A 24,324-nucleotide genomic window follows, 5' to 3' on the forward strand; every position below is an offset into this window, starting at 1 on the left:
CCACAGAAAATGTATGACTTCAAGTTATATACACTGAGGAATAGCATTTTATTTTGCAGTTTGATCAATAGTTAAATATCATTTTTATAACAGAGCTCTGTAATGTACGGATAATACATTTTCCACCTCAATCCGTCATAAGACAAACCTTGATACAGTAAGTAAATATTTCTTTGTTAAAAATAAGGAAACATGAAGGTACATCATAAACTCTTCACACTTGTAGTTTACAAAGTTTGTGGTTTTGGTTACTACACTGTCAGATGATTTTTGGTGTGCAAAACTAACAAATTGCTCCTTGCGAGCAGCAGTGATATGTTTTTTGGAAACTTCAATACTTATCCCTTTATAGGTAGTTCTGAATTATAAACATTTACGTTATTTGATAACTTATTAATCCATTATACAGCAAAATGTACAACATTTTACAACATAATATACAACAATCAGAAAAAATACAACAAACACGCTTTAGGTAAACAAACAGGAAACCCATTTTCCCTGTAGAATCCAGCCTTTCCTGTTTAACTTCAGGAGCCATAGTGGAATGCAGTAAAAAATGTCAGTAGATGAATCGTGTATGGACCTCTGCCTTTTATCTAGAGGTAATGTCTCACTCTCTGATGTTCTCCTTTTCTATCTGAGATTGAGTCTATTCATGTCCTATCATATTAAATCTTGTTGATTGCTAATGGGTTTTGGGAGCACTACTGTAAGGCAATTTGACTTTCACCTTAACTGTATGAATCACTTAAGTGTCAGCCAGGGTTCCCACACTGAGCTATACCTTTTAAAAGAATAGCTATTTAAATACATAGAGAAATATGACTTATCATGTACTTCCAAAGGGCCACATGAATTATACTTCAACGGATGTATAATATGAGCTCAATTCACACCTGGTGTGTATCTTCGATGAAATTAATAGAGCTACTCCAGGGATCAGTTTGCTCCCAAACATTTAAGTGTACAGAGAGTACATTTAAAACACCAGTGAGATTAGTTTTAATGGGAATAGGGCATCCAAACCCCATAGGCAGCTTTGCAAATCTCAGCCAGGGTCTGCAACCTTCATTTAGTAGGCATTAATACTTGAATCCTCAGAAATGTCTGAAGTAGACTTCAATGACCGATCTAATTAAATACATTTGACATTCAATGGCTACTTTAGCTAAAAGGGTTTCTGGCAAATGGCAAAAAATGGGATTTTTGTAACCAATGAAAACATCTTTCCTAAATAAATATTCTGCAAAGTATAGACACAAACAGGGTAACAGTTGATAAATGGTCAGCTCCTTTCCCCCCTCTCTGTGATCTTAGTTAAGTACAGCAAACTTTCTTGAGAGACTACACAATTTCTCTAAAATTCGAGCTCTGTTTCTTGCCTGAAAGAGTGTTTTCACCAAGAAGATTTAAAAATATTGCAACAATCCATGAAAATCTCTTGAAAGGAAATTCTGGAAAGATTTACCTACATGAGGTCACACATACCTCATCGGTAAACTGGAATCAAGTCCACCAATGTTGTTTCTGCCCCTAAACAATGAAAGTACCAAACCAATAATTGAATAACGAAGATAGTTGAAACCAAAGCCAATGGAAAGTGTGTGTGTGTGTGCGCGTGAGCCAGAACATTACATTAGATATAGTATGAGTGCATTAAGAGCCTGATTTATTATAATTTTGCATGTATTGTTCACATATGAAACCTTATTTTTACAAGAGATGCAAATGTTTAAGGAATGTTAGAGACACTGGTATCCATACTTTGACATAGTGTAATGCAACACTGCACCCCACTCAATTAGCTCACAGTGCAATTTAGGCCTACAGGCACATAAATAATGTCAATTGCAAAACTAGAAGCAGTTTCTTTCATACTTTATTTTACAATTTCTCACTAAATATTTACAGGACATGGATTTTGCTTCAGTGCAATACATAGTAATGTTGCATAAGTACAAACTGTTGAACTTTTCTAAAACAAAAGAAATAAAGCACTTAACTGATATTACAGCTAAGTATGTAAAGCAACATTTATAACTTTCAGAGTGAAAACGCTAACAGCATCATTACTTTTCATAAATGACTTCTAGAAACAAACCACACAGCAGCTTTACATCTTCCCAACGATTAACTCTTATACAGTACTGTATCATTTAAAAAAATGAAATTTTTGTAAAGCATGTATACTCTGCTGTCTTTTTCTACAGATATCAACTTACCTTTTTATACAAATATGATGTAGCCTTGGCAGTTTTGAAGAACAAAGTTATCTCAAGATATCTAACATCAGTAACAAACTCTGATAAGAGTAGCTTCTTGAGAACTTGCGTTAACAGTATTTCTTCACAGTGATATTTATGAAAGGTTGGAAAAAGGTCAGCATAAAATATTTCCACCCTTTTCAGTTTGTATGCAAAAATCATTACTTTATATCAGTAATTATAAAATTACAAACACTTTCTAGAAGTAACTGCATCTATAGTTATGATAGAAAAAGTTATTGGTAAGATACCTAAAATGAGGTTAGCATAAAATGATTATGAAATTGGACAAAATTCTTTATAATGATAAGGGAAGTAACTCAATTCAGACATGTAGAAGCAACTCACAGTAATTTAACAGAGACAACTAATTAATCAACTCAAAAGAATAACCATTCATTAATAAATGTGAAGGAGTTGCAATGAGATGAACTCAACTTTTTAAAATATAACATTAATAATTTACTCTTAATCTTGATTTTGGCACTTCATTGTAACAATTACTTTTCCAAAGACCAAAATATGTATAAAAGGTGTACAGCGCCTCAACATACCTTGCAAATATAGTACTTAAGTACTGGCAAACACTGAAACAGAGTTAATTAAACATTCCCACTGATTTGCACATGCATGCACTATTCAGACAATAACATTGTATTGATGTTCTTGACGGTGACACCTTTGCATTATTTGTGATTCAGGCAGTTTCTTCAACAGATCTTGTTTCTGATTTAAGTCTCACAAATTCTTTAGCAACTTCATCATTGGTCCTCTGAGAAAGTATTCTAAGGATTGTCAACCCAGTGTCATCCATAAAGATATTTTTCAGCAGAGGATACCAGGATGCGCAGCTACCTTTCTCTGCAGTATTCTGTAGCTGGATAACTGTCATTCCTACAATGCGATCTTCCCTGGCAAAGCAGTAATCTTTCACAGAGAGGTGAAGCTCATAGGCTCTCAGCCCTTCTTCGTTACTCAGAATGCTGTGTGGTTTAAAAGGATGAGTTTTGAAAAAGGATTTTAGTTTAATTCCCCCAAAGGGTTAACATGGCTTAGAAACCTTTTAAAAAAATTAATATTCACTTCAGAGGTAGTTCTACATCTGCAAACAGAATATTATTGATATATAAACTGTATATTGATCCTGGAAGGTGCTGAGTGAGCGCCCTCCGTTTCCATTGACTTGAATGGAAATTGAAAGCATTCAGCAACTTCCTCAACATTTGGCATAATCAGACCCTCTGTTCCCTTTCTCCAGAAATATTGCAGATGATCAATATTTTAATCACAGTTGTTTAAGCATCGATTGACCAATTATGCTTTTTTTACCCCAAACAGAACTATTTAAACTGCTGTAAAACTACAATTCAGAGGAATGCAGAACAGTATCTCACATGTCTTTAAGGCACAACTAACCTTTATTTAGGCTCTTTCCCCCCTGTCCAGCTAAAAACTTTTTTGGAGTTCTAGTATATCTTTGATCTGTTTTCCCTACTCTATTAATTTTGAATTTAATGTTGGGGCAAATGGTTTTTATATGACAATTATAGGGGGCAAATGGTTTTTATATGACAATTATAGGGGAGGCGTTCCACTCCGAGGTGTCTGTTTTCTAAATGTTACTTCTATAGTAATGTGATATATCCTTGACGTATTCAGTATGAAATTGTGTATTGTGTAAATTGTGTGTATTTCCTATTGAGCTTCTACCCCGATTGAAAATTTTATATATATCTGATTCAGTGTATGGGTGCCAGCTGTTTTCCAGGAGTAAAGAACTGACTAGCAATATTTAACAGTTACATACAAAAAACATGTAAGCCTGATGATGATCTACCTAGGACACTTTTTCAATACAACATAAACACCTGTGATGACCTTTTTCAATCAGAAAATGAAAAATGTTTCTTTAGTCTGAGTCACGTATTCATTTATAAACAAAATAATTCCTACAATTTACTATTCTTGTTATATTACATAATAGCACACTTGTTTCCTTTCTAGGAGCCAAGTTCTGGTCCCTTCCCTTCCACCCCAATAAATGGGCAATGGACAAAGCAGTGGGAATCAGTGAGGTTGGAATGTGTCACAAGCCATGGAGCAGTTTTGGGGCCTTTAGATGTTCCCTCACTATGCCCTTAAAACCTTCCTGTGGACTAGGATCAGGGAGAATCAATAAAGTTCTATGGTGACAATTGGATCTATCCTCTATGTAGCTCTCTGCGTTCTGGTCCCTGCCCTGGCTTTGCTTCAAGGCCTTCCATGTCCCCCTAGCTGACTGAAGGATTTTGTCTTACAATACTTTTTTGCTATACTTTTACTCACAACTCTGTGAGGTGCAGCCTCTGAATAGAGCAGCTTTCTAACCAAAAAATATTTAGCTTCCAAGAACAGCATTATACCCTCAGAACACATAATTACTGTACTAACAAACCACCTTTTTATTTTAATGGTTGTATTATAATGGCTTTCATTTTTATGATCTAAGCGGAGATTGAATGCTGCATGGAAACCATTGGCAGAGACAGATTATAGCTTAGATATTACAGGCAGTGCCTAGAGCTAGAGTGTCCAGTATTTACGTCAGAATCTCAGATTTCGTTTATAATCGTGAGTTTCTAGTTCTTGTGGCCACAAAGAAAAGGATGAGAATGTGACCTGAGTGTAACAATACTGTGATATCCGCAGACAGTCTGGAACAATAGCTCTGAAAGGGATGAACGGTGTCCCATGCCTCTCTGTGGAGGGCTAGCCCCACAGCCTACTGCCTGGGAGTCTTGCCAACACTGCCTCAGCCGAAGAGTTTCTGTGCGTGGCTGACACCACTCACCTGAACAGAGCCACCGTAGCTGTTGGGTTGAGTACTGGGAGCTCTTTCCTAGCACTCATGCCTCTCAAAGAAGAGTGAGTCCCCCACTGCTGCTCTTCGAATGGGGGTGGGAGAGAAGTGACCCCAACCCGCCATCCTTGCCTCTCTAGGAAGAGAGAGGCACCTCAGCGCTGGCACTCCAAATAGGCGTGGGCCCATGCTGGTGAGGGGGACATGCGGGCGGGCTCTGAATTGCCTTAATCCAGCCCTGCTGGTTGTTTTCGGTTTCCACAAGTGTGACAAACCAAGGGTAGGGGGATCAGTTGGCCAATGTTTGCTTGGGACGAACCTAAACCGTCGCAAAACCAGCTGGTTTTGTAATCATTGATCCCACTTCCCCAAACCCAGAACAGGCATTTTCCCTATTTGCACTGTGTGCGCTTGGGGACATCAGTAAAAAAAAAAAAATAGAGAAGGGGCTGGGTGGCCCAAAAAGGCTTTTGAAGCAGCAAAATGACAGAAAAATGTTTCCGTACTGACTGCTGCTGAATTTGCGTGTGGATAGGCATCCTGCTCTCCTGAAAATGTGTCCCATAGACACATGCTGGGGCAGTGGGCCTGTTGACTGGTCCCTCAAAGAAACAGGAGGGGTGGGGTGGACTAGCTCTCATCTCTGAAAGAAGGGAAGAGGCCAGCTGATTGTACCGCCATAGACAGTAGGAGGGCATGTCACTAGGCCTCACACAGATATCAACCTAAAGAAAGAAGGGATCCTAGGGTCTGTTGCTGAAGGCGTGAGGGAGCCCCCTGCTTCCTGAGAGTTGAGGGGATTCCTAGACCTGCCTGGGTCTGATCAAAGTCTTCTATGAATTTCAACTTTGCATTGAAACTCAGTGTCAGTTAAGCCTGGTTTCAGGTCTCAATCTGAAAGGTTCACAGCAGCCCTAAGATTATGTGCTGTTTGATCATAATTTCCAGTCAAATGGCTGTATAGTTTGGTTTCCACTGTGTAAAAAACAAAACAAAAACGGGAGGGAGGGCATTTAGCTTGGGAAAGTAATGGCTAAAATGTCATCTATTGCTGTCATCATGATGCTAATTTATTTTTAAGCAGCTTTTCTTTCTGCAGCCTCGATTTGGTTGTCAGGCTTACATTCTGTTTTAGCTACTGTGACTGCAGTAGGTACTTTCCCCAGATAATGAAAAAGAAATTGGTAGGTTTGTAATTCTCATATAAATTTATAATAACAATGCATTTCTAGCACCTTTCATTTAAGGCATTTTACAAGTACTCATTAAGTTCCACAAAAGGCCCTTCAGAGTGTTAAGGGTGAAATTCATGCCGACGGAGGGGTCCAAACAAAGCCCTATGAACCACTTAAGAACTGCGTTGAATGGTGTGCAGCACCTGCAATGGGGTTAATTTCACTCCAAGTGCTGGTGGCTAGTTGCAGTCAAATATAAATATACTTATGGTTGGGCCAAACCACTGGAGAAACCTGCCAGTTATGACACTGCACTGGCAAGAACAATAATGTGCATTGCTACTGTTCCTATAATACTGTCCTGGATGCTTTTACTGCAGGAAAGCATATCATTAGTATTCACCCTGCAGCACACAGTAATCCCCTTGTAGGATAGGCAGAGCTGTAAGCCTCCAGGACTGTATATATGTGGAGCTTTGTTTCATGAAACTCATTGCATATTTTGAGTTATAGCTGCAAGATTTCACTCATTCTGAGGCACATAAAACAAGTACACAGGGCAGGTTATCACTGGAGGAAGAAGATTTACATGATTATTTCCTTTGATTTAAAAAGGAAACATAGTGCTAGGCAGTCTAGAATCCTCTTGACTCTAATGATATGCTGCTATGCTGTAATCCAAATAGAACATAGTTTAGGCTTTAAATCACTCAAAAAACCTGTATTATTCTAACAGTCTAGCATTAAAAAAGATTTAGAAAGAAGGCATAACTTGAAAATGTCTTTCAGCTCCATAAAAAAAAATCCAGCCACCCACCTCTGGAAGAAGTTATTTGGTAAATAATTTTGTGGCATGAAACAGAATGGGAATACTTCTTAACATTGATTTCTGCTTTGCCACTATTTTATTATGAATGGTAGCAGCAGAGATATTAACTATGGGTTGAGCTATTCCATGTTGAAGTCAATGAAAAGGCTCAGTAAGACTTCAGAGGGCATTGGATCAGGCCTACGTTAGACTGGTGAATAGTTCAAAGGTTTTGCATGAATAGATGTTTACTACCAGAAAAATTATTGTAGATCCTTTCAATTTCTTTCATGCTTAAAATTAACCTGCTGATTGCTATTGGATGTAGGAGACAGAGATGTGGAAAACATAGGCCCCTGTACTGCTCAGTATCCTGTACCTGACAGATCCATTTGTTACACTGCTGTTATTAAAGCAAAAGGCTTGTAAAGTGTGCGATTAAAAAGCAGCCTAAACTCACCTTCTCTAATGTTACTGCAAGTGCTCCCTCTAGTAGTGATGATTTCCTCTTACTTATTATGTAACTAATCTTACAAAGTAAAGACAGATCCAGTGAAGATAGGTACTTGAGGGTGGATGGGTGTCTACCAATTTGGAGATTAAGCTACTTTAATGAATGAAAAACACTAAATATATTGACTACTTGATGCTCATCCAGTCTGGTGCTAATTGTATTTAGTTGTTCCCATCTTACCCAGCTTTAGATCCTTAAGATTGTCCTACTGCATTATGTGATTCTCAGTAGTTGAGACAAAGATAGACACTGTGCTTTTAAAAATCAAATTTTAGGAAAATAATTGTTGGCAATTGCCATTAAGGATGTTTCAGTCTTCTAAAGGTATGCCTGTACTTCATGTGTCCCCATAACCCTGGAGTTGTAGGAAAAGGGAACATTTGTTCTGAATACATTTCTCTTGTAAACAGACCACTGCTTTTGTTCACATTTATCTCTGTGCAAACACATCAAATAAATGAGAAGAATAATTTGTCACAAAGGGACACATTATATATCCCTCTTTCTAAAGTATGGCTTAACCTGTGAGGACACTTGCCAGTTCTAAGATGTTCACCACCATCAGATTGGTAGACTATTAAGGGCTGTCTAAGGAGGTTATAGCGGTAGGAGGAGGGAAGGTGCTGCCCTTGGAGTTGGGGTCAAGTAGGGATTCTTGCTAACAGAATGAATTCTGACTGGCTTTCCTCAGCCTGCCTTCCTAGCTGATATTTCTAAAATGGCCTTTGAAGCCAGGAACCAGCACTGATGAAGCAGTGGGGGCACAGGTGTAGTGGAGCCAGAATGCATACCAGCACTTTTACACCGCATGCTGGAGGTCAAGTTGCATAGAGCACACCATTTTGTACAGCAAAATTGTGTCCTCACAGTGTGACCTTGCACATCTGTATGAGGTCACACCAGTGGGAGCACTCCAGTAGTGTACGGCCCATTCAGGACTATACCACTGAGCTGGGTCAGTGGGAATCACTGGCATAGAGCCTCAAGCAGCTTCATGGTCAGATGTAGGGCTGATGGTCAGCAGAAGCCAAGAAAGTGAAACTCCCAGCACATGGAGGCAGAGTGTGGTCTTTCAGCGCTTGGGAAATGGGCAGGCTATAAGAGAGGTCTTAATCTAGAAAAAGGAGGATGATGTAGAGAGCAGGTAAAAGGAATTTGGATAAGATAAGAAATTTAGATCCCTAAATCAAACATAAAGGTTCTTTAGCTTCTGGGGATTAAGTAAAAGTGCTTATTAATAGCAATTATCATTTTACATCTTCAGACTTTTACAAACATTTAAGGCCCAGATTTATAGAAATGCATGTACAACTGGCATTAGCAATTGAGGTAACTGCACATGCAAATGACCAATTAGGTATCTAACTTCTCATCTGTGCGTGCAAATGAATGTGCATTTCTAACTAATAATCCCCACAATTTCCAGAATGTCCTTAATTCCAAATCCACTTGTCTTCCATGTTTCAGAAACTGGAACTTCAAAAAGGAGTGTTACAGGCCCAAAACACAAAGATCAAAATTCATCCCTGTGTAAGACAAGGCTATAACCCAGACTTTCGAACAAGCTGTACATCGAAAGAACCCTAGTTTTGAAATCATGTCTATACTTATGGTCTGTGAAATATGCAGTCTTGGACTGTAGCATTTTCAGTTCTCACAGCTTTTGCTGAAAAATTAATTGTAACAATTTATATAAAATGGACAGCTAAAAGAAAAGAAGACTTACAATTGGAATGTTTCATTGTATTTTGGTGACCAGGTGTTGCTCTTTGTCTTGGTGCCATGTTTTCTCCTCTTGTCACTCAGGTTAGGACCCAATATACAGACTTCCACAAATGGCCGGAACATAGCTGTTGTTTGCCAGTTTAGGTTATTAATTGCTACAACTAAAGAGAACAACGGGAATTAGATATGCATTTAGAATCCCAATGCAAAATATTAGTAAATATCCTTGCTTAAATATGTAGTAAGGCTTAGTGTAGCCAATGAGAAGTCACAGGAGGACGACCTGAGATTTTCCTGGTAGAAAACCTACACTCCACAAACCAGCAATAGCTTGTCTGCTTCCCACTGAAGTTCCTGTTTGAACTAGAGTATGTAAAAACATCCAATCTTGATTTTAAAATTATCAGTGATGGAGAATCCACCACAACCCATGGTAAATTGTCCCAGGGGTTAATTACCCTCACTGTTAAAAATGTACAGCATACTTCCATCCTGAATTTGTCTATCTTCTACTTCCAGCCATCAGATCTTGTTAGACTTTTGTGAGAGCTCATCATTCAATATTTGTTCCCATTTCCAAATATTTGTTCCCCATATATGAACTTATAAACTGTGATCAAGTCAATTCTTAACCTTCTCTTTGTTAAGTTAAATAAATCGAGCATGTTTTCCAATCTTTTAATCATTCTCATGGCTCTTCTTTGAACCCTCTCCAATTTATTGACATCCTTCTTGAACTGTGGACACAAGACCGGGAAACAGTATTACAGTAATGGTTGCATCAGTGCCAACTACAGAGGTAAAATAACTACCCTACTACTCAAGAGTCCCTATTTGAAACTTACCTTTTACAGTGACTCTATGTTCTCCAGTTCCAGGATGTGTAAAGACATCCACCTGCACAGAGATCTCACCTACTGCATTATTGGTAGAATGACCTGCAGAAGCAAACAGTAGTTTAATACTGCTGACTCCTCAACAGCTCAGGGGAAAATAGACAGTACACGAATGTTACAACAAGAAGCAGGTGAACAAAGAACTTTATATTAATGTAAGGTGAATAGTATGTTTTCTCATGTCTCACCATATTTTCTTTTCTTAACCATCTGGAATATATTTGATGCCTGGATAAGGTGAGGTGATAGCTTTATAAGTGATTTTACCACAGTTGCACCTTGTGACCACAAACATCTGCTTCCCGTGTATATTCTTCGTAGGACTGGGAGAACCTCTCATTAGGAACCTTAAATTCAGCCTGTGATTCAAAAAGTTGGTGCCAACATGAAACTTGGTTGTTTTGCTGAGTTCTGTATGTATATATTTGCAAAACTGCTTGTGTATTATTTAAGGTGCATCTTAATATGAAGTCAAATAAAGACAAATGTCTTTGTCTGTGGGCTGGATTGTAACAATACAATTTGCATAGGAAGGTGCACTGTACAGTTGCACTGCTCTAGGATTACACAAGGGAATGAATTGTGATTTAGGTAGTCATAATTTGACCCTTAGTTAATCTGGGGCAACCATTTACTACACACAGATTTGGTGGGGTTGAGGATGCAGAATTAAGACTCCATCTACTCCTTACTTGACCACCCCATCCCTGTTCAACCATTCCCGTTCCACCTGCATGAGCAGGGAAGCAACAGGCCCCCAGAAAAGCTGCTTTCCCACTGCCTGCGAGCCACAAACACAAGTAACCCATGCAGGGTTTAAGTGGATGCCTTACACTCCTGCTCGGATTCATTGGGCAAGTGCCAATCTTGCCCTAAATTAAAGATCTCGACCAATGTGTTTGCCCTGTTTTTCCTTTCCCCTACCCTAAAATGCTTTTCTAGACTTCTTCATCTCAATGGCTTCCTTGAAATGTGATTCTACAGTGATGCTTATTGGTCGGGTTGGAATAATCCATAGTTACATTCTCTTCCCTGGCTCAGCATTGCAAGGACAATTAAATACCCTTATCCCATGGGTTACTGCGTCGAAGAACAAGCTTCTTTTCTGACATATTAAGATGTGGGAACTTGCTACTCAATTTACTTGATCGGAAACCTTGAGAAAACAGAACACTCTATTTGCCAGCTGCTAAGTGAGTTGGGCCACAATGCTGTCAAGAGTTCACTTGTTAAAAATCATAATCAGAAATCACAGAGTTTTAATTAAAAAAAACAACAAAAACTGTTTTAATGTCTTAAGCAGTAGAGACATAGCTGCCACTTCTGAATCTCAGGGTGCTCACACAAATGTTGCTTCTAGATATGGTCCAATATCAACCAGATGGTGTAGACCATTTTATGACATGTGTAAATAGGCAATTTGTTACTCAGCGGGTTTTAGTGACAAGAAGTTTAGCTTCAGTGGCAGCCATTACACATTGCAGTGCAGTTTGATAATTCCACAGAGAAATCTTTACTATCTTAAGTACCTAATTAAACTACTGACTTATCTAGTTCACAATAAATGAAAAGTAAATAATGCAAGTTACTTCATCTTTCATCAAGTAGTATTAATAACATGTTAGAGTAGTAATAAAATAGTTCAAGAACAAGTGAATATCCAAACTCAAAAAAATGACTAACCAGTTTCAACAGCTTCCACCACTACTGAGTTTCTCTATCGTATAAAACCAGCCTTTAGCAATAAGAAAGGAAACTGTTATATGCTAGAAGTGATGTATTTCAATCTGATTTTTCCTTCTGAGGGAAACAAAGTGTTCTCTAACCCATTCATCACTGTCCAGCCTTTATTTATTAGCAATGCCACTCAGTTTCTGCTTCCTGGAATAACAATTTTTAGCTGAACACAAAATTGTATGTAAAATATTCTGTCAAGAAAAATAACATTTAAAACACAGCTGCCATGACCACTACTCTTTGAGGACCAGATTCTGCCTATTTGCCTGTTTTGAGTAGTACATGTGTATTCCTCTTTATTTCAGTGGGGCTACTTAAAGACCTTGTCTTAATTATGAAAAAAGGTGCGTTCTTAACTCGTGTACTTAGGCTTTAACTTGACCTGCTAACCTTTGTGGAAACTAAAAACTACCTTAGCTTACTTGAGATAAAATCCTAGTGAAGATAACTTGTTAGCTAACTTGAGTTACGAACATACCTATTTTTCTGTAGTGAAGACAAGTGCATAAAGTAAAGAACTATTCAAAAGGCAGAATCTGGCTAAGCATTACTATTGTCTAGTTAGTGAAGTTCTTCAGGTCAGAAAAGCTCTTCCACCAACAGAAGTAGGTCCAATTTCCAATTAAAGACATTACCGTACCCACCCGTGGCTCTCACATTTGCAGAAATCAGGAATGTTTGGTGCACAAGTCTCCAAAAAAAAGGGGGGGGGGGGAAGAGGGCTACGTTAGCAACAGATATTATTTGCAAGGAAAAATTTGAAGTCTCTGCTAGACCTGATCAAGGTTTTTGCCTCATATAAGAGACAAAATGCATGTGACCCTAGTTCAAATTGGGACAAAATCTGCTCTCGGTTACTGAAGTGGAAACCCACACTAGCTCCATTGAATTTAACTCCAGTGAAGTTCTTCATAATTTACTTCAGCTAACCTGAGAGCAAAATGTGGCTTACAGTTTCTTACAGCTGTCAACCTAAGCAAGATATTCCTATCATGAATTACTCAATAGAGTACTTTTCCCTACAAGCTTTATTTGCCCTGTTTGTGGCCATTAATATAGAAGAGCCCTTTAAAGGGTACTGCAAGTTTTGCGTACACCTAGCACATTACCCATAATAGGGTGTGCTGTAGGCATAAAAGAAATCTCATACTATATTTACAAATGCTCATGATGAGTATGTTCTGATTGTATCTCAACAAATAAAATGTAAAATCAGCGCTCTGGGGCATGGGTAGATTCCACTGGTAGCTAAGCAACTATAAGGCTTTTCAATATGAAGTCCATTAGTATGTTTGTAGAGCTTTTGATGAGATGAATTGCAGTGTTAAAGAAGGGAAAATGCTATCATGCTCTGCAAGGCTATTTGCTGTCAGGAGAACTGATCTATTATATGGCTTAGGGTAAAAGCACCTTCCTCTAGACTAATCTGAATTGCTAAGAGTGTCGTACTGTGGAGGCTGTTCCTGATTTGACCAGTGGAATCTACCCAGGCCCCAGAGCTCTGATTTTACATTTTATTTGTTGAGATACAATCAGAACATTAAAAAGCACCTATCTGTTAAAAATGCAGTCACTCTATTGTAAAGCAACAAAAAATTCTCCACGAAACTGGAAAGGGACAAGGAAAAACTTACGCCCAGCCACAGATGCCAGACTGCTCCATGCACTCATCTCTTCTCAAAAGCCTGGGAAGAGAGATGCATGCTCTGCATGGCAGCAGATATGATGGCCACTTATGGAGAGTACCCTGCCAAGATCTTCCTTTTTTTTTTTTAAAGTAAGGAATCTCCTGCTTTAGGTGTGTCTGTTGATTACATGTAGACTGTTGCACTGGGATAGAGGCACGGCAATCTCTGAAAGGTCCCACGCCCATCAGAGGTCAAAACTATGTGTTGCATTCCACCCTGAATCCAACTGGCAGCCAGTGGAGATCTCAAAACACTGGTGTCATGTGTTCACAATGAGAAACTCTACTTAACAAACAGGCCATCTCATTCTACTCCAGTTTGAGTTTGAGTTGAATTAAGCATTGTAGAGCACACATTGCAATAATTTAATCTTGAGGGGACAACTGCATAGACCGCAGTAATTAGGTCTGCATCTGAAAGAAACAGTTGCAACCTCTTGGCTACGTGCAGATTAAAAAATAGGATTTCTGGTTGTTGCTGTTATATGACCATCTAGCAATGACTTGTATGAATGATGGCTGCACAACAGTGTCTTTTATAGAAGTTGGCAAGGTGACTCCTTTATAAGGGAGTCTCCATCAACAATGGACCCAATTCTTCTCCTGCTGACTTTCCCCAGTCAGGAAGGACATGTGTCCAAAGTGCCATGGGAAGGAGGGAAATGCAATGCAGACTTCCCAGCATCTGTAGTGCTTCAGTGACTGTCACTGGCATAAACTCCACCAGAGGAGACCTAGCACATGTACCCTCCAGAAATCACGCTGCATCCATAGAAGCAGAGACTTAAGTCCATATTTCCTTGATTTTTTTTCTCCAAAGTAGAAATTTCAATATAATGGGCAAGACCTGTACCAGCCACTGACTGGAAAGCAGCTTGCTTTAACTAGATTGTCCACTACTCAAAACAATATCGCTGATTGATTGACACTATTCAGTGCTATGAAGGCGGCAAATAAATCCTCTCTGCCTCTTGCTTAGCTATGGTATAAGCGTTTCAATAATCTTTAAGATGGAATTGATCAGATTTTGCACCCTACTTCATCCACCAGCACTCTAGTCATCTTTCCTCTCATTTCAGTTGTGACAGGTCTTTTACAAATCAAGGAGACCTGTCTTGACAAATCTAGGGGCTAGGATATCTAAGGGCACTTCATTGATAGCTGAATATAAAGGATCATTGCCAGTCCTACAAAATCATTGATAGAGTTGGGGGAACAAGTATTCATCTTCAGAGCCCTCCAGAATGGGTTTCTATTAGGCTCTGGAAGTGGACGCTCAAAACAGATGCCATATTCCTATCCCAGATCATAGGAGCTAATGGTGTAACATTGCTAGTTGCCCCACCTCCAGTCACAATCCTATCACTGGATCAAGAAAGTGGCTAGCTGAGTTGAGCCAGCAACAGTCTGGGTTAGCCCCATAATCCTCGTGGTGGCCATGGAATTCTGAGGTGTCTCAAAAGTCCTCATCACCTCTGTCTAGATGCTTGTTGAAAACTAAAACAGAATTATCCATCTGTTAAGTGCAAAAGATGTTTAAGTCACTTAAATAAGTGCAGACGTGTATTAGTGCATTTGTATGGAAAAGGGTTCATTGTCTCAACTGACAGGTTTCAGAGGAACAGCCGTGTTAGTCTGTATTCGCAAAAAGAAAAGGAGTACTTGTGGCACCTTAGAGACTAACCAATTTATTTGAGCATGAGCTTTCGTGAGCTACAGCTCACTTCATCGGATGCATATCGTGGAAACTGCAGCAGACTTTATATACACACAGAGAATATGAAACAATACCTCCTCCCACCCCACTGTCCTGCTGGTAATAGCTTATCTAAGGTGATCATCAAGTTGGGCCATTTCCAGCACAAATCCAGGTTTTCTCACCCTCCACCCCCCCACCCACACAAATTGTAAGCTATTACCAGCAGGACAGTGGGGTGGGAGGAGGTATTGTTTCATATTCTCTGTGTGTATATAAAGTCTGCTGCAGTTTCCACGATATGCATCCGATGAAGTGAGCTGTAGCTCACGAAAGCTCATGCTCAAATAAATTGGTTAGTCTCTAAGGTGCCACAAGTACTCCTTTTCTTTTTGTCTCAACTGAGTTACTTAATGCTGAAAAGCTCAGGTTTGTCACCTCAGGGGAGGTTTGGAAGCTAACAGCTAGGGCTGGATTGAAAAAAGTTTAGACTAGCAGAAATAAAAGGGACTCAGAGAAAATGAGGTAGCATAAATTACACCTGAATGTCAGACAATTTCATATATTAGAAAATAACTTTTTTCCTAAAATTATTGGATTATTTCAGTTGTGGTAGTATTATGCTGTTTATAGCAGCTTCCCGCTTATCTTCACCTATCTCCTCTTAAAATGTCCATGTATGTATGTATTTTATATATGTATGTCATAATGAAATTCAATGTTAGAAGAAAATGGAATTTCACTAATCTCCTGTATTTTTATTTTTGCACATGATAAATGTACATGTTGTCTTGGCTCCCTAGGGGAATACTTTCTGCATGAAGGCGACTGGGGGAGAACACTGAACCACAAAGGCGCAATTCCAGCTGAACACAAGGAGCGAGTTATACAGTATAGTTACCTTGAGAACTGACCGACCAATCAAGAGGACACATCCCTGACTGATCAGCACTACTGTGCACAGTTCTCTTTTATGTGATAAATAGACACATAGCTTGAACTGTCTGGTTCTCCTTGAAAATATCCCAGACTGTGCAAGACAATAATAAGAGCAAAGAGGACAGGTCAGACTGTATATCTCCCACCCATAGAGAGCACTTTAACACAAGTAAATTGACACAATGGGTTGGCACCATCATAATCTAGAAGCTGTGAAGCAGGAGGAGCAAGTAATACATGGTGCAATATATTTATTTTTAAGAAGTCCTTTTAACACACAATTTCACTGGGGAGGCTGTCATAGATTAAAAAGAAGGGTTTTTAGAGAGGACATTACTCAATGACGCAGAGAGGCGGTTGATCATTTGAAATAGCAGGAGTGGCACATTTGAGAGAGAGCCATTCCCTTTGTGCTCTGGAAGCCTTGCCAGGCAATCTGAGAAATGGGAATAGTAGAATGACAATATTATTAAAATCCAAAAAATGGTGTCACTGAAAAGCTGGCAATGTCATGATACAGAAAGTTGGACAGCATGTTTAAAACATGTTTAAAAAAAAAACCAAAAACACCTTCTCTAGTTCTGAGTGTGTGACTTTCAAGTAGTTTGGCTTTAACTTTTTTTTTTTTTTTTTAAGATGATGTTTCAACTGCAGAGTCTACTTGTGGCCATGTGCTAAGAGTTGTGCGCTACTTCCCAGTCTCAGACATTGGCAAATATAATAGATATATGCCCCCCTTTTGACACTCTTTGCAGTAATGTATAAGTATATTCTATGCCACTCTAATGGACTACTGTGTACTACAGGTCCAGTATGTAGAGGAATGATAGGTTTCAAATATTTCCAGGGAGATGCATGTTAAAAATTTCATTGATATGATTACTTATTTATAATGACATTGCATTTTTATGGAGGTGTATAATTACGGTTTGCAGTAAAAATTTCCAGATACACAGTGGTTACCCTTTAAAACTTGCCAATTTCCATATACATCTAGGTCTTATATTTCTAAAACTCCATGTAGAAAAAAGCTCAGTCATCAGTTACATATACACAACGCCTAATCCATGCATTCAAGCTGGTGTTGTGTGTGTGTAAAGAGGTATGGACGTGCAAATCACTAGGGTTTCCAATCATGTAATTTCACACACCTGAGTCTGAAAAATTCCTGCCTAAATAACATTCCCTATTTGGGGTATTTTCAGCATAAACACAAGAAAATTCAGTTCATGCTGCAATTCCTTAGGTAATCATATCTATTTGGCTAAGGCAAAACTTACAAGCTTTTGAGGGTTATTACGGTATCGCTCAATTTATTTATAACGAATTTTTTTACCTTGAAATACATTTTTCAAGACCAATATTGTAGTGGTCCACCTTAGCTTGTTGTCTCTAAAAATCAATATAGCAGTATACAGCAAATTTTTAGCTACTAATAAAAATCCCCAAACTTGGAAATGGAACAGACATGGTCAAATTCTCTATTGGTGTAAATGGGTTAAACTCCATGGAAGTCAGTGGTGGTGCTCCCTTTTACACCGACAGAGAATCTGTCCTTGTCCTCAGCAGTGTAGGTCTTCCTCTCAAAAAGGCATGCATATTTTCATAGCTCTATGCCTATGGCATGGTGTTTCAATATGGTCATGTAATCAGTTGTTAAGATATCACTTCACATTATGGAATGCAGACTGTGACCATCCTACGTTTTGGTGGCCAGTCCTCCCCTTTGAAACTGCTTCAAGCTCATTAGTGTCATCATGTTATATTGCTGGTAATTCCAAGGAAAAATTCTTAAACCTTGAGGCTTTCCTCAAATTTCTACATCTCTGGCACTGTGAAAAATGAAAATGAGTAATAAAACTTGAGACTGAAAGAGACTCCCTTTGTATTGCATAGGAGTCTGACGTTTTGCATGGGGGGGGGGAATAATGGAACATTTTTATTTTTCTTCTAGTGGAGACTTATCCTTGTCATTTCCTCCACAATAATTACAACCTTAATTAACAGCAGGTGTGATCATCCTAACTTTTGTTTTCTTTTTTTCATTTTTTATCCTGACTTTTTCATTCTGAATCCCAGAAAAAGTTGATGGGTTAATGATTTGTGTCTAATCTACATTATTGGTATGTCTAGACACTATTCTAACCATGTAGATGTGCAGCAACAGCAGGCCTCTTCTTATAGCTGCGCCTTTACAAGGTCAATGACAGAGATATTCCTGTTTTCCGGTTGTCCCTGGGAACCTTGCCACTTTTTCACAAACTTGCACTGCATTGGCAAGATTGCAGGACCTGTTTGGAAGATCGTGACCTTTTGTTAAAAACGAATCATAGCAAGTGCCTAGGGTGGGACAAAATTTGCCTGGACCATACCCAAGTTGTAGAATGGCCACTGAGCGGTAGGGATATAATGATGTCCCGTATAAAGATTTGTGCAGCACGCTTAAGGAGCGCAGAAAGGTCACAGAGCTCATTAATATGCACAATGCCAAATATAAAGGCAGAACTGTCAAAGCATAAAGCAACTGACGTTGCTCCAGAAGACATTTATAGGATTCCAACAGGGGCTTTTTTTGGTCTGTTGTGACCTTCATAACAAGTAGGGTTGCCAGAGCCAGCACCCCAAAGCCCCTCCTGCACCCCAACCACCTGCCCCAGCCCTGAGCCCCCTCCCCCACCCAAACTCCCTCCCAGAGCCTGCACTCCAACCCCCTGCCCCAGCCCAGTGAAAGTGAGTGAGTGAGTGTAGGGGGACAGCAAAAGATGGAGGGGGGGGGCTGGAGTGAGCTGGGGGCAGGGCCTCGGAAAAGGGGTGGGGGCAGGGCAAGGGTGTTTGGGTTTGTGCGATTAGCCAGTTGGCAATCCTAAGAACAAGACTCCCCTGGACCATCTTTTTCAAAATAATGTTTCACTATGAAACACAATAACTTTACACGTATCCAAAACTCATGTTAATGACACTTGTGGCACTAATTTACTGCTATGGCTCTATTTAGGTTCATCAAGAAGGGCTGGTGGGCCTCTACACATTCATCAGGAAACCGCTCACTTAGGTTCATTAGATTGACAAATGTACTTACATTCATTGGGGGAAAACCAGTGTTGGTTTGGTGGGGGGTAACAGCAATAGTAAGATTTGAGGGTGAGGTTGCACCTAAGGCTTGCAAGGAATGAGCCTCATAATGCTCTGGGAAGGGTCCCTGATGAGTCCAGAAAAATCACAGGTGGTTTATGTTGAAGAGGTGGGGAAGGGGATTACCAATTGGTAATTTAAAGCTCACAAAGGGGGTCATTAGAGCCTTCATAGATTTTTAAGACCAGAAAAAAGACCAATTAAATCATCTAGTCTGACTGTATTACATAAGCTATAGCATTTCAACCAGTTACCCCCACATATTGGGCTCAATAATGTATTTGACTAAAGTTTATCTTGCAGAAGGGCACCCAGTACTAGTATTTCATACAGTCTAATCTGAAACCTGCCAAATGATGGGACTTCCATCCTTCCCCAGGGAGGTTATTCACAGGTCTCACTGTTAGAAAGATACCCCCTACCCCAAATCTACCCTAAATTCTCCTTTTCTTAATTTCATCCTATTATTCCCAGTTACACCCTTCTAATTATGTTAAATAATTTCTTTTCTTCCTTGTTGTTTTCATCCGTAAAATATTTGTAGACTGTTATATTTCTTCCTCAGTCATGCTCAGTCAATACTTAACTCTTTTCTTCTTTCCTTGTAAATTAAGTCCCTGATGCCTCCTGTTTTTATCCCTCTTCACTAAACTCCCTCTGGTTTCTTAATAATTTCTTGGTGATGAGGTGACCAGCCCTGAAGAGAATATTTCAGGTGTGGTCACACCAGAGCTCCCAGTCCATTTCTCCTCTCCCTGAATCTCCATGGTTTGCATGATCATTCATGTGCATTTTTCGATGCTGAATGTCATTTTGTTGTTTTCTGCATTTACAGTTACATGTTAGCATTTAGTTTTAAGAAATTTAGTTCCAAGCAATTAAAAGACGTGGCCTTTTTGAACTCAAGTTCAATTCTCTTGAACTCGGGGTCAAGAGAATTCATAAATAAAGAGCTTTCAGAGAAAACAAAACTATTCACGTGCGCACCCACTCACATCTACAGAACGTATACATATCAATGGAGTGGAGAACTGACCTGATTTTAGGAAGTTAGGATCCCCTGACCAGCCCACAAAATGTCTGAGAGAGATACTGCAGTCTGCTCCCAGATATATGTTCTTGTTTGTGCCAGAGAGACTTCTGTACTACACATAATAATAACTTTATAATCTATTATTTGTTAGGAAGACTGTACAGTGATGGTCAAAGCCCACTGAAAGCTATGAATCTATTGTCAAAAGCCCTGCAATATAATTTACATTTTTTATCAGCCATCATTGAGAGTAGCAGGGTTGGTAAAGCACTCAGTTGATTTTTTCTGTTCATCCCATTATTCTTCTGTACATTTATCCACCCACCCACGCTTCATTAAAATTAGCTGTAGGGAAGGATGAATGGACAAAACAGGCCCTAGGACACAGAGGAAAAAAATGAATTAGATATTATCATAGAATTGTAGGACTGGAAGGGACCTCAAGAGGTCTTCTAGTCCAATTCCTTGCACTCATGGAAGAACTAACTATTCTCTAGACCGGGGATCGGCAACGTTTGGCATGCGGCCCGCCAGGGAAAGCCTTAGAGATTATTGACTTGGCGTATCTGCTGGCTTCCTGTGCTGGGAGCCTTAGGCTACAGCCTGCTGCCAGTCCAGCCCTGCCTGAGGGCTAGAGCCCTAGACTGTTAATTGCTGTCGGCCCTACTGCGGGGCTGCAAGCTAGAGACTATGCAGGGTGCTGCGCCGCCCGGGGGCAGGGACAAGGGCCCCAGATTGTTGTTGTGCATTTGTCTGTCAGACGGGCCCAGAGCTCTAGACTGCTTGACCCCACCAGGGTGACCTGAGGCCGAGGACTAAACCCCAAGACAACGAGGCAGAGTGGCCTCCCTCCCCACTGGAGAGCAAGGGAGCACTAGAACTTGGTGGAGAATGCAGGCATCGTGCCCTCCCCTGAGGTAAGGGAATGAACCAATGCCAGTGTGAGACAGACCCACTCCACCCTTCGTCAGTGAGAAGAGGAGGGAGGACAAGAAATTGATTAAATGGCTTGCCAAGAGCCAGCTGCACCAGCAACAACAGCTGCTGCAACATCTCGACAATCAGCAACAGCAACTGATTCGAGAATTGGGGCCCCAAAACTGGGAGCAGTAACAACAGTGCTTGCAGCAGTGTGCGGCACTTCTGCTGACCCCAGGGGTCTCCAACCCTAGGGGTGTGGCAGGACCTGCTGACCCCCAGTGCCGGTGCGCTTGACAAAGATGGGCCATAAGGATGACCCTGAATCCTTCCTAATTACATTTGAGAGGGTCGCCTAAGTGGTCCCTGGAGCAATGGGCCACTCTATTAGCTCCGTATTTCATGGGCCCAGCCCAGGCCGCCTATAGGGTGCTCACAGTAGGGGAAGCCCAGGACTATGGGTGGTTGAAGGCTACGATCCTTGATGCCCTTGAGATCACACTGCAGAAGTTCTGGGAGAAGAGCTACCCTTACGGGCCCTGACTGACGGCGGTAGCCCAGCAGCTGAAGGAGGCGTGCTGGCAGTAGCTACAGCCCAAACAGCATAGGAGGCCCAAGTCGCTGAACAAGTCATGCTTGAACAGTTCATGCATATCCTTCCAGCCCGTGGGAGAACCTGGGTCCTTCGCCACCAGCCGGTGACCCTGCGTGCGGTCGTGTCCCTTATGGAAGACTTTTTGGCTGCAGAGACTACTGTAGGGCCAGGGACTCGCCCTGTGACCGTGATGACAGTCCACTCCTGGGAAGAGAAGACCCAGGACAAAAGGAGCAAACCCTGACCCGGCCCAAAACACCCTGAGGGATGGGAGGTCTGCAAGCCCCAATGGTTACGCCCTGGCACGGGGACTACCTGAGGACATATCTGGCATGGGGAAGCCCCAGGTTGCAGGCACGCCGCACCCTCGCCCACCTCTACGGACAGGCCCTGACGCTCCGAAATCGGCCCTTGCTTCACCTGCAGCCAATTCAGGCATCTTCAATGAGAGTGTCCTGTTTTGGACTGCAGTTTTGGACAGATCTGTTCCAGGGAGGCCTGGGCCTGTAAACAGCCCTTGGGTAAGCTGACAGTCCCCCTTGCCGTGAACGGAGTTCCAGTCTCCACTCTCATTGATTTGAGGTGTGGGCAGACTCTTATCTGCCAGGATCTCGCACTGCCTCCCGATCTGCCACTGGTCAGGATTCAGATCCAGTGCATCCACGGAGATGTGAGGCCTTACCCCAAGGCCCAGGTCATCCTGACCGTGAACGGGGAGAGACGGACCATGATGGTTGGGCTAGCACCAAGGCTAGCGTACCCCGTCATCTTGGTTTGTGACTGGAAGGGGTTCATGGAGGTCCTGTGGGCAACAACCGCACAGGGCCCACATTCTGAAATAGCCCTCAAGGGGAAACCCATTGAGGAAGCCAACTGGGTCTCAGAGGACCCTGACAGGGAGGACCGATGGGCCAGTGACCCTAACTCTGACCTCCTGGAGGAAGAAGTGGAGCCCAGACAACCCGATCAGGAAGAGACCCTAAATTAGCGGGCCGACTTCAGCTGGGACCAACAGGAGGATCCCTCCCTCAGTCGGGCCTCGAACAGCTGGCTTGCATTAATGGGACCTGGACAGAGCCCCACTGGGCAACGGTGTACACCCATTTTGAGTTGACCAGTGATTGCCTTTACTGGATCACCCGTGACCCTCAAACCCATGAAATCCGAGCCCAGCTTCTGGTACTTCGGTGCCACCAATGTTCAGTTTGCATCATGGGCAAGTCTTGCAGCTTGCCCAGGATGTCCCAGCGGCTGGACACTTGGGCCCTGAGAAAAGCCTAGCACGAGTTCTGGCCTGATTCTTCTGGCCCAGAGTGCACAGGGAAGTAAAAGATTTTTGTGACTCCTGCCCTGAGTGCCAATGAGCAGCCCCAAAGGGAGTACCAAGGGTGCCCCTCATTCCATTGCCAGTGGTTGGCACTCCATTTGAGAGGATTGCCATGAATCTTGTGGGGCCGCTGCTGAAGAGTGTCACAGGGTTCCAATACATCCTGGTGGTCCTAGATTATGCTATTCAGTTTCCAGAAGCGGTTCCACTTCGAAACATCACCGCCCAGATGATAGCCGCAGAGCTCTTGAAAATCTGTGTCCAGGTAGGCCTTCCCCGGGAAGTCCAAATGGACCAAGGCACCAACTTCACATCGAAGCTCCTTCGCCAAGTCTGTAGCTACTGGGAATAAAAAAGTTGCAGGTCTCCGTTTACCACCCAGAGATGGACAGGCTGGTGGAACACTTTAAGTGGACACTGAAGGAAAGGTTGCGGAAGTTCCTCCCGAAAGAACTTCGCCAGTGGGACCAACTTATCCCACCCCTGTTACTGGCCATCTGGGAAGTCTCCCAGTCTTTGACCAAGTTCTCCCCCTTTGAGCTATTATATGGCCAGCAACTGAGAGGGCTACTAGACCTTATGTGGGAGAACTGGCAGCAAACACTGTCTCCATCACAGGGCCTCCTACAATATCTCCTGCAGCTTCTGGAGCGGTTAACCCGGACGGAGGATCTGGCAAAGGAAAACCTACAGAGTGCGCAAAAGGCGCAAGAGTGAACGTATAATAAGGGAGCCCAGGGCAGGACCTTTGCACCCCATGAAAGGGTCACCTATGAAATGTTCCAAGATGACCAAACCCCGCCCCCCCCCGACAGGTCTACCTTGTCAATTTGTTAAAGGCATGGCAGGAGCGTGAGGGGCTGTTAATCACTCCACCCCCACCACCCAGAGCCAGACCTCGGACCCGAACCTCCTAGCCCCACCAACTCAGAGGAGCCACAGCTGATCAAGGAACAACTGAGGCAGTCTAGAAGCCTGTTGGAAGTCCTTCCCTAAAACCTTCATGGCGAGGCCAGGGCAAACCATGCTCGTTCAA

The 24,324-nt window shown here is 41.6% G+C and overlaps 1 protein-coding gene across 2 annotated transcripts in view; it reads right to left on the minus strand.

Annotated features, from left to right (window-relative positions):
* Positions 1-1,860: 1,860 nt before the first annotated feature.
* UNC13C (unc-13 homolog C) overlaps positions 1,861-24,324 on the minus strand; it is a 405,344-nt gene continuing 382,880 nt past the window's right edge. For both annotated transcript variants that reach the window (XM_048867013.2, XM_075133069.1), the window contains 3 exons: positions 10,174-10,266; positions 9,330-9,489; positions 1,861-3,250 (listed from right to left, as the gene is read on the minus strand). In XM_048867013.2, coding sequence (XP_048722970.1) covers positions 2,965-3,250; positions 9,330-9,489; positions 10,174-10,266 — 539 coding nt within the window. In that variant the 3' untranslated portion in view covers positions 1,861-2,964. The remainder of the gene's footprint in view (positions 3,251-9,329; positions 9,490-10,173; positions 10,267-24,324) is intronic.

Source organism: Caretta caretta, chromosome 10, assembly GCF_965140235.1.
Source record: "Caretta caretta isolate rCarCar2 chromosome 10, rCarCar1.hap1, whole genome shotgun sequence".
Taxonomy (NCBI): Eukaryota; Metazoa; Chordata; order Testudines; family Cheloniidae; genus Caretta; species Caretta caretta.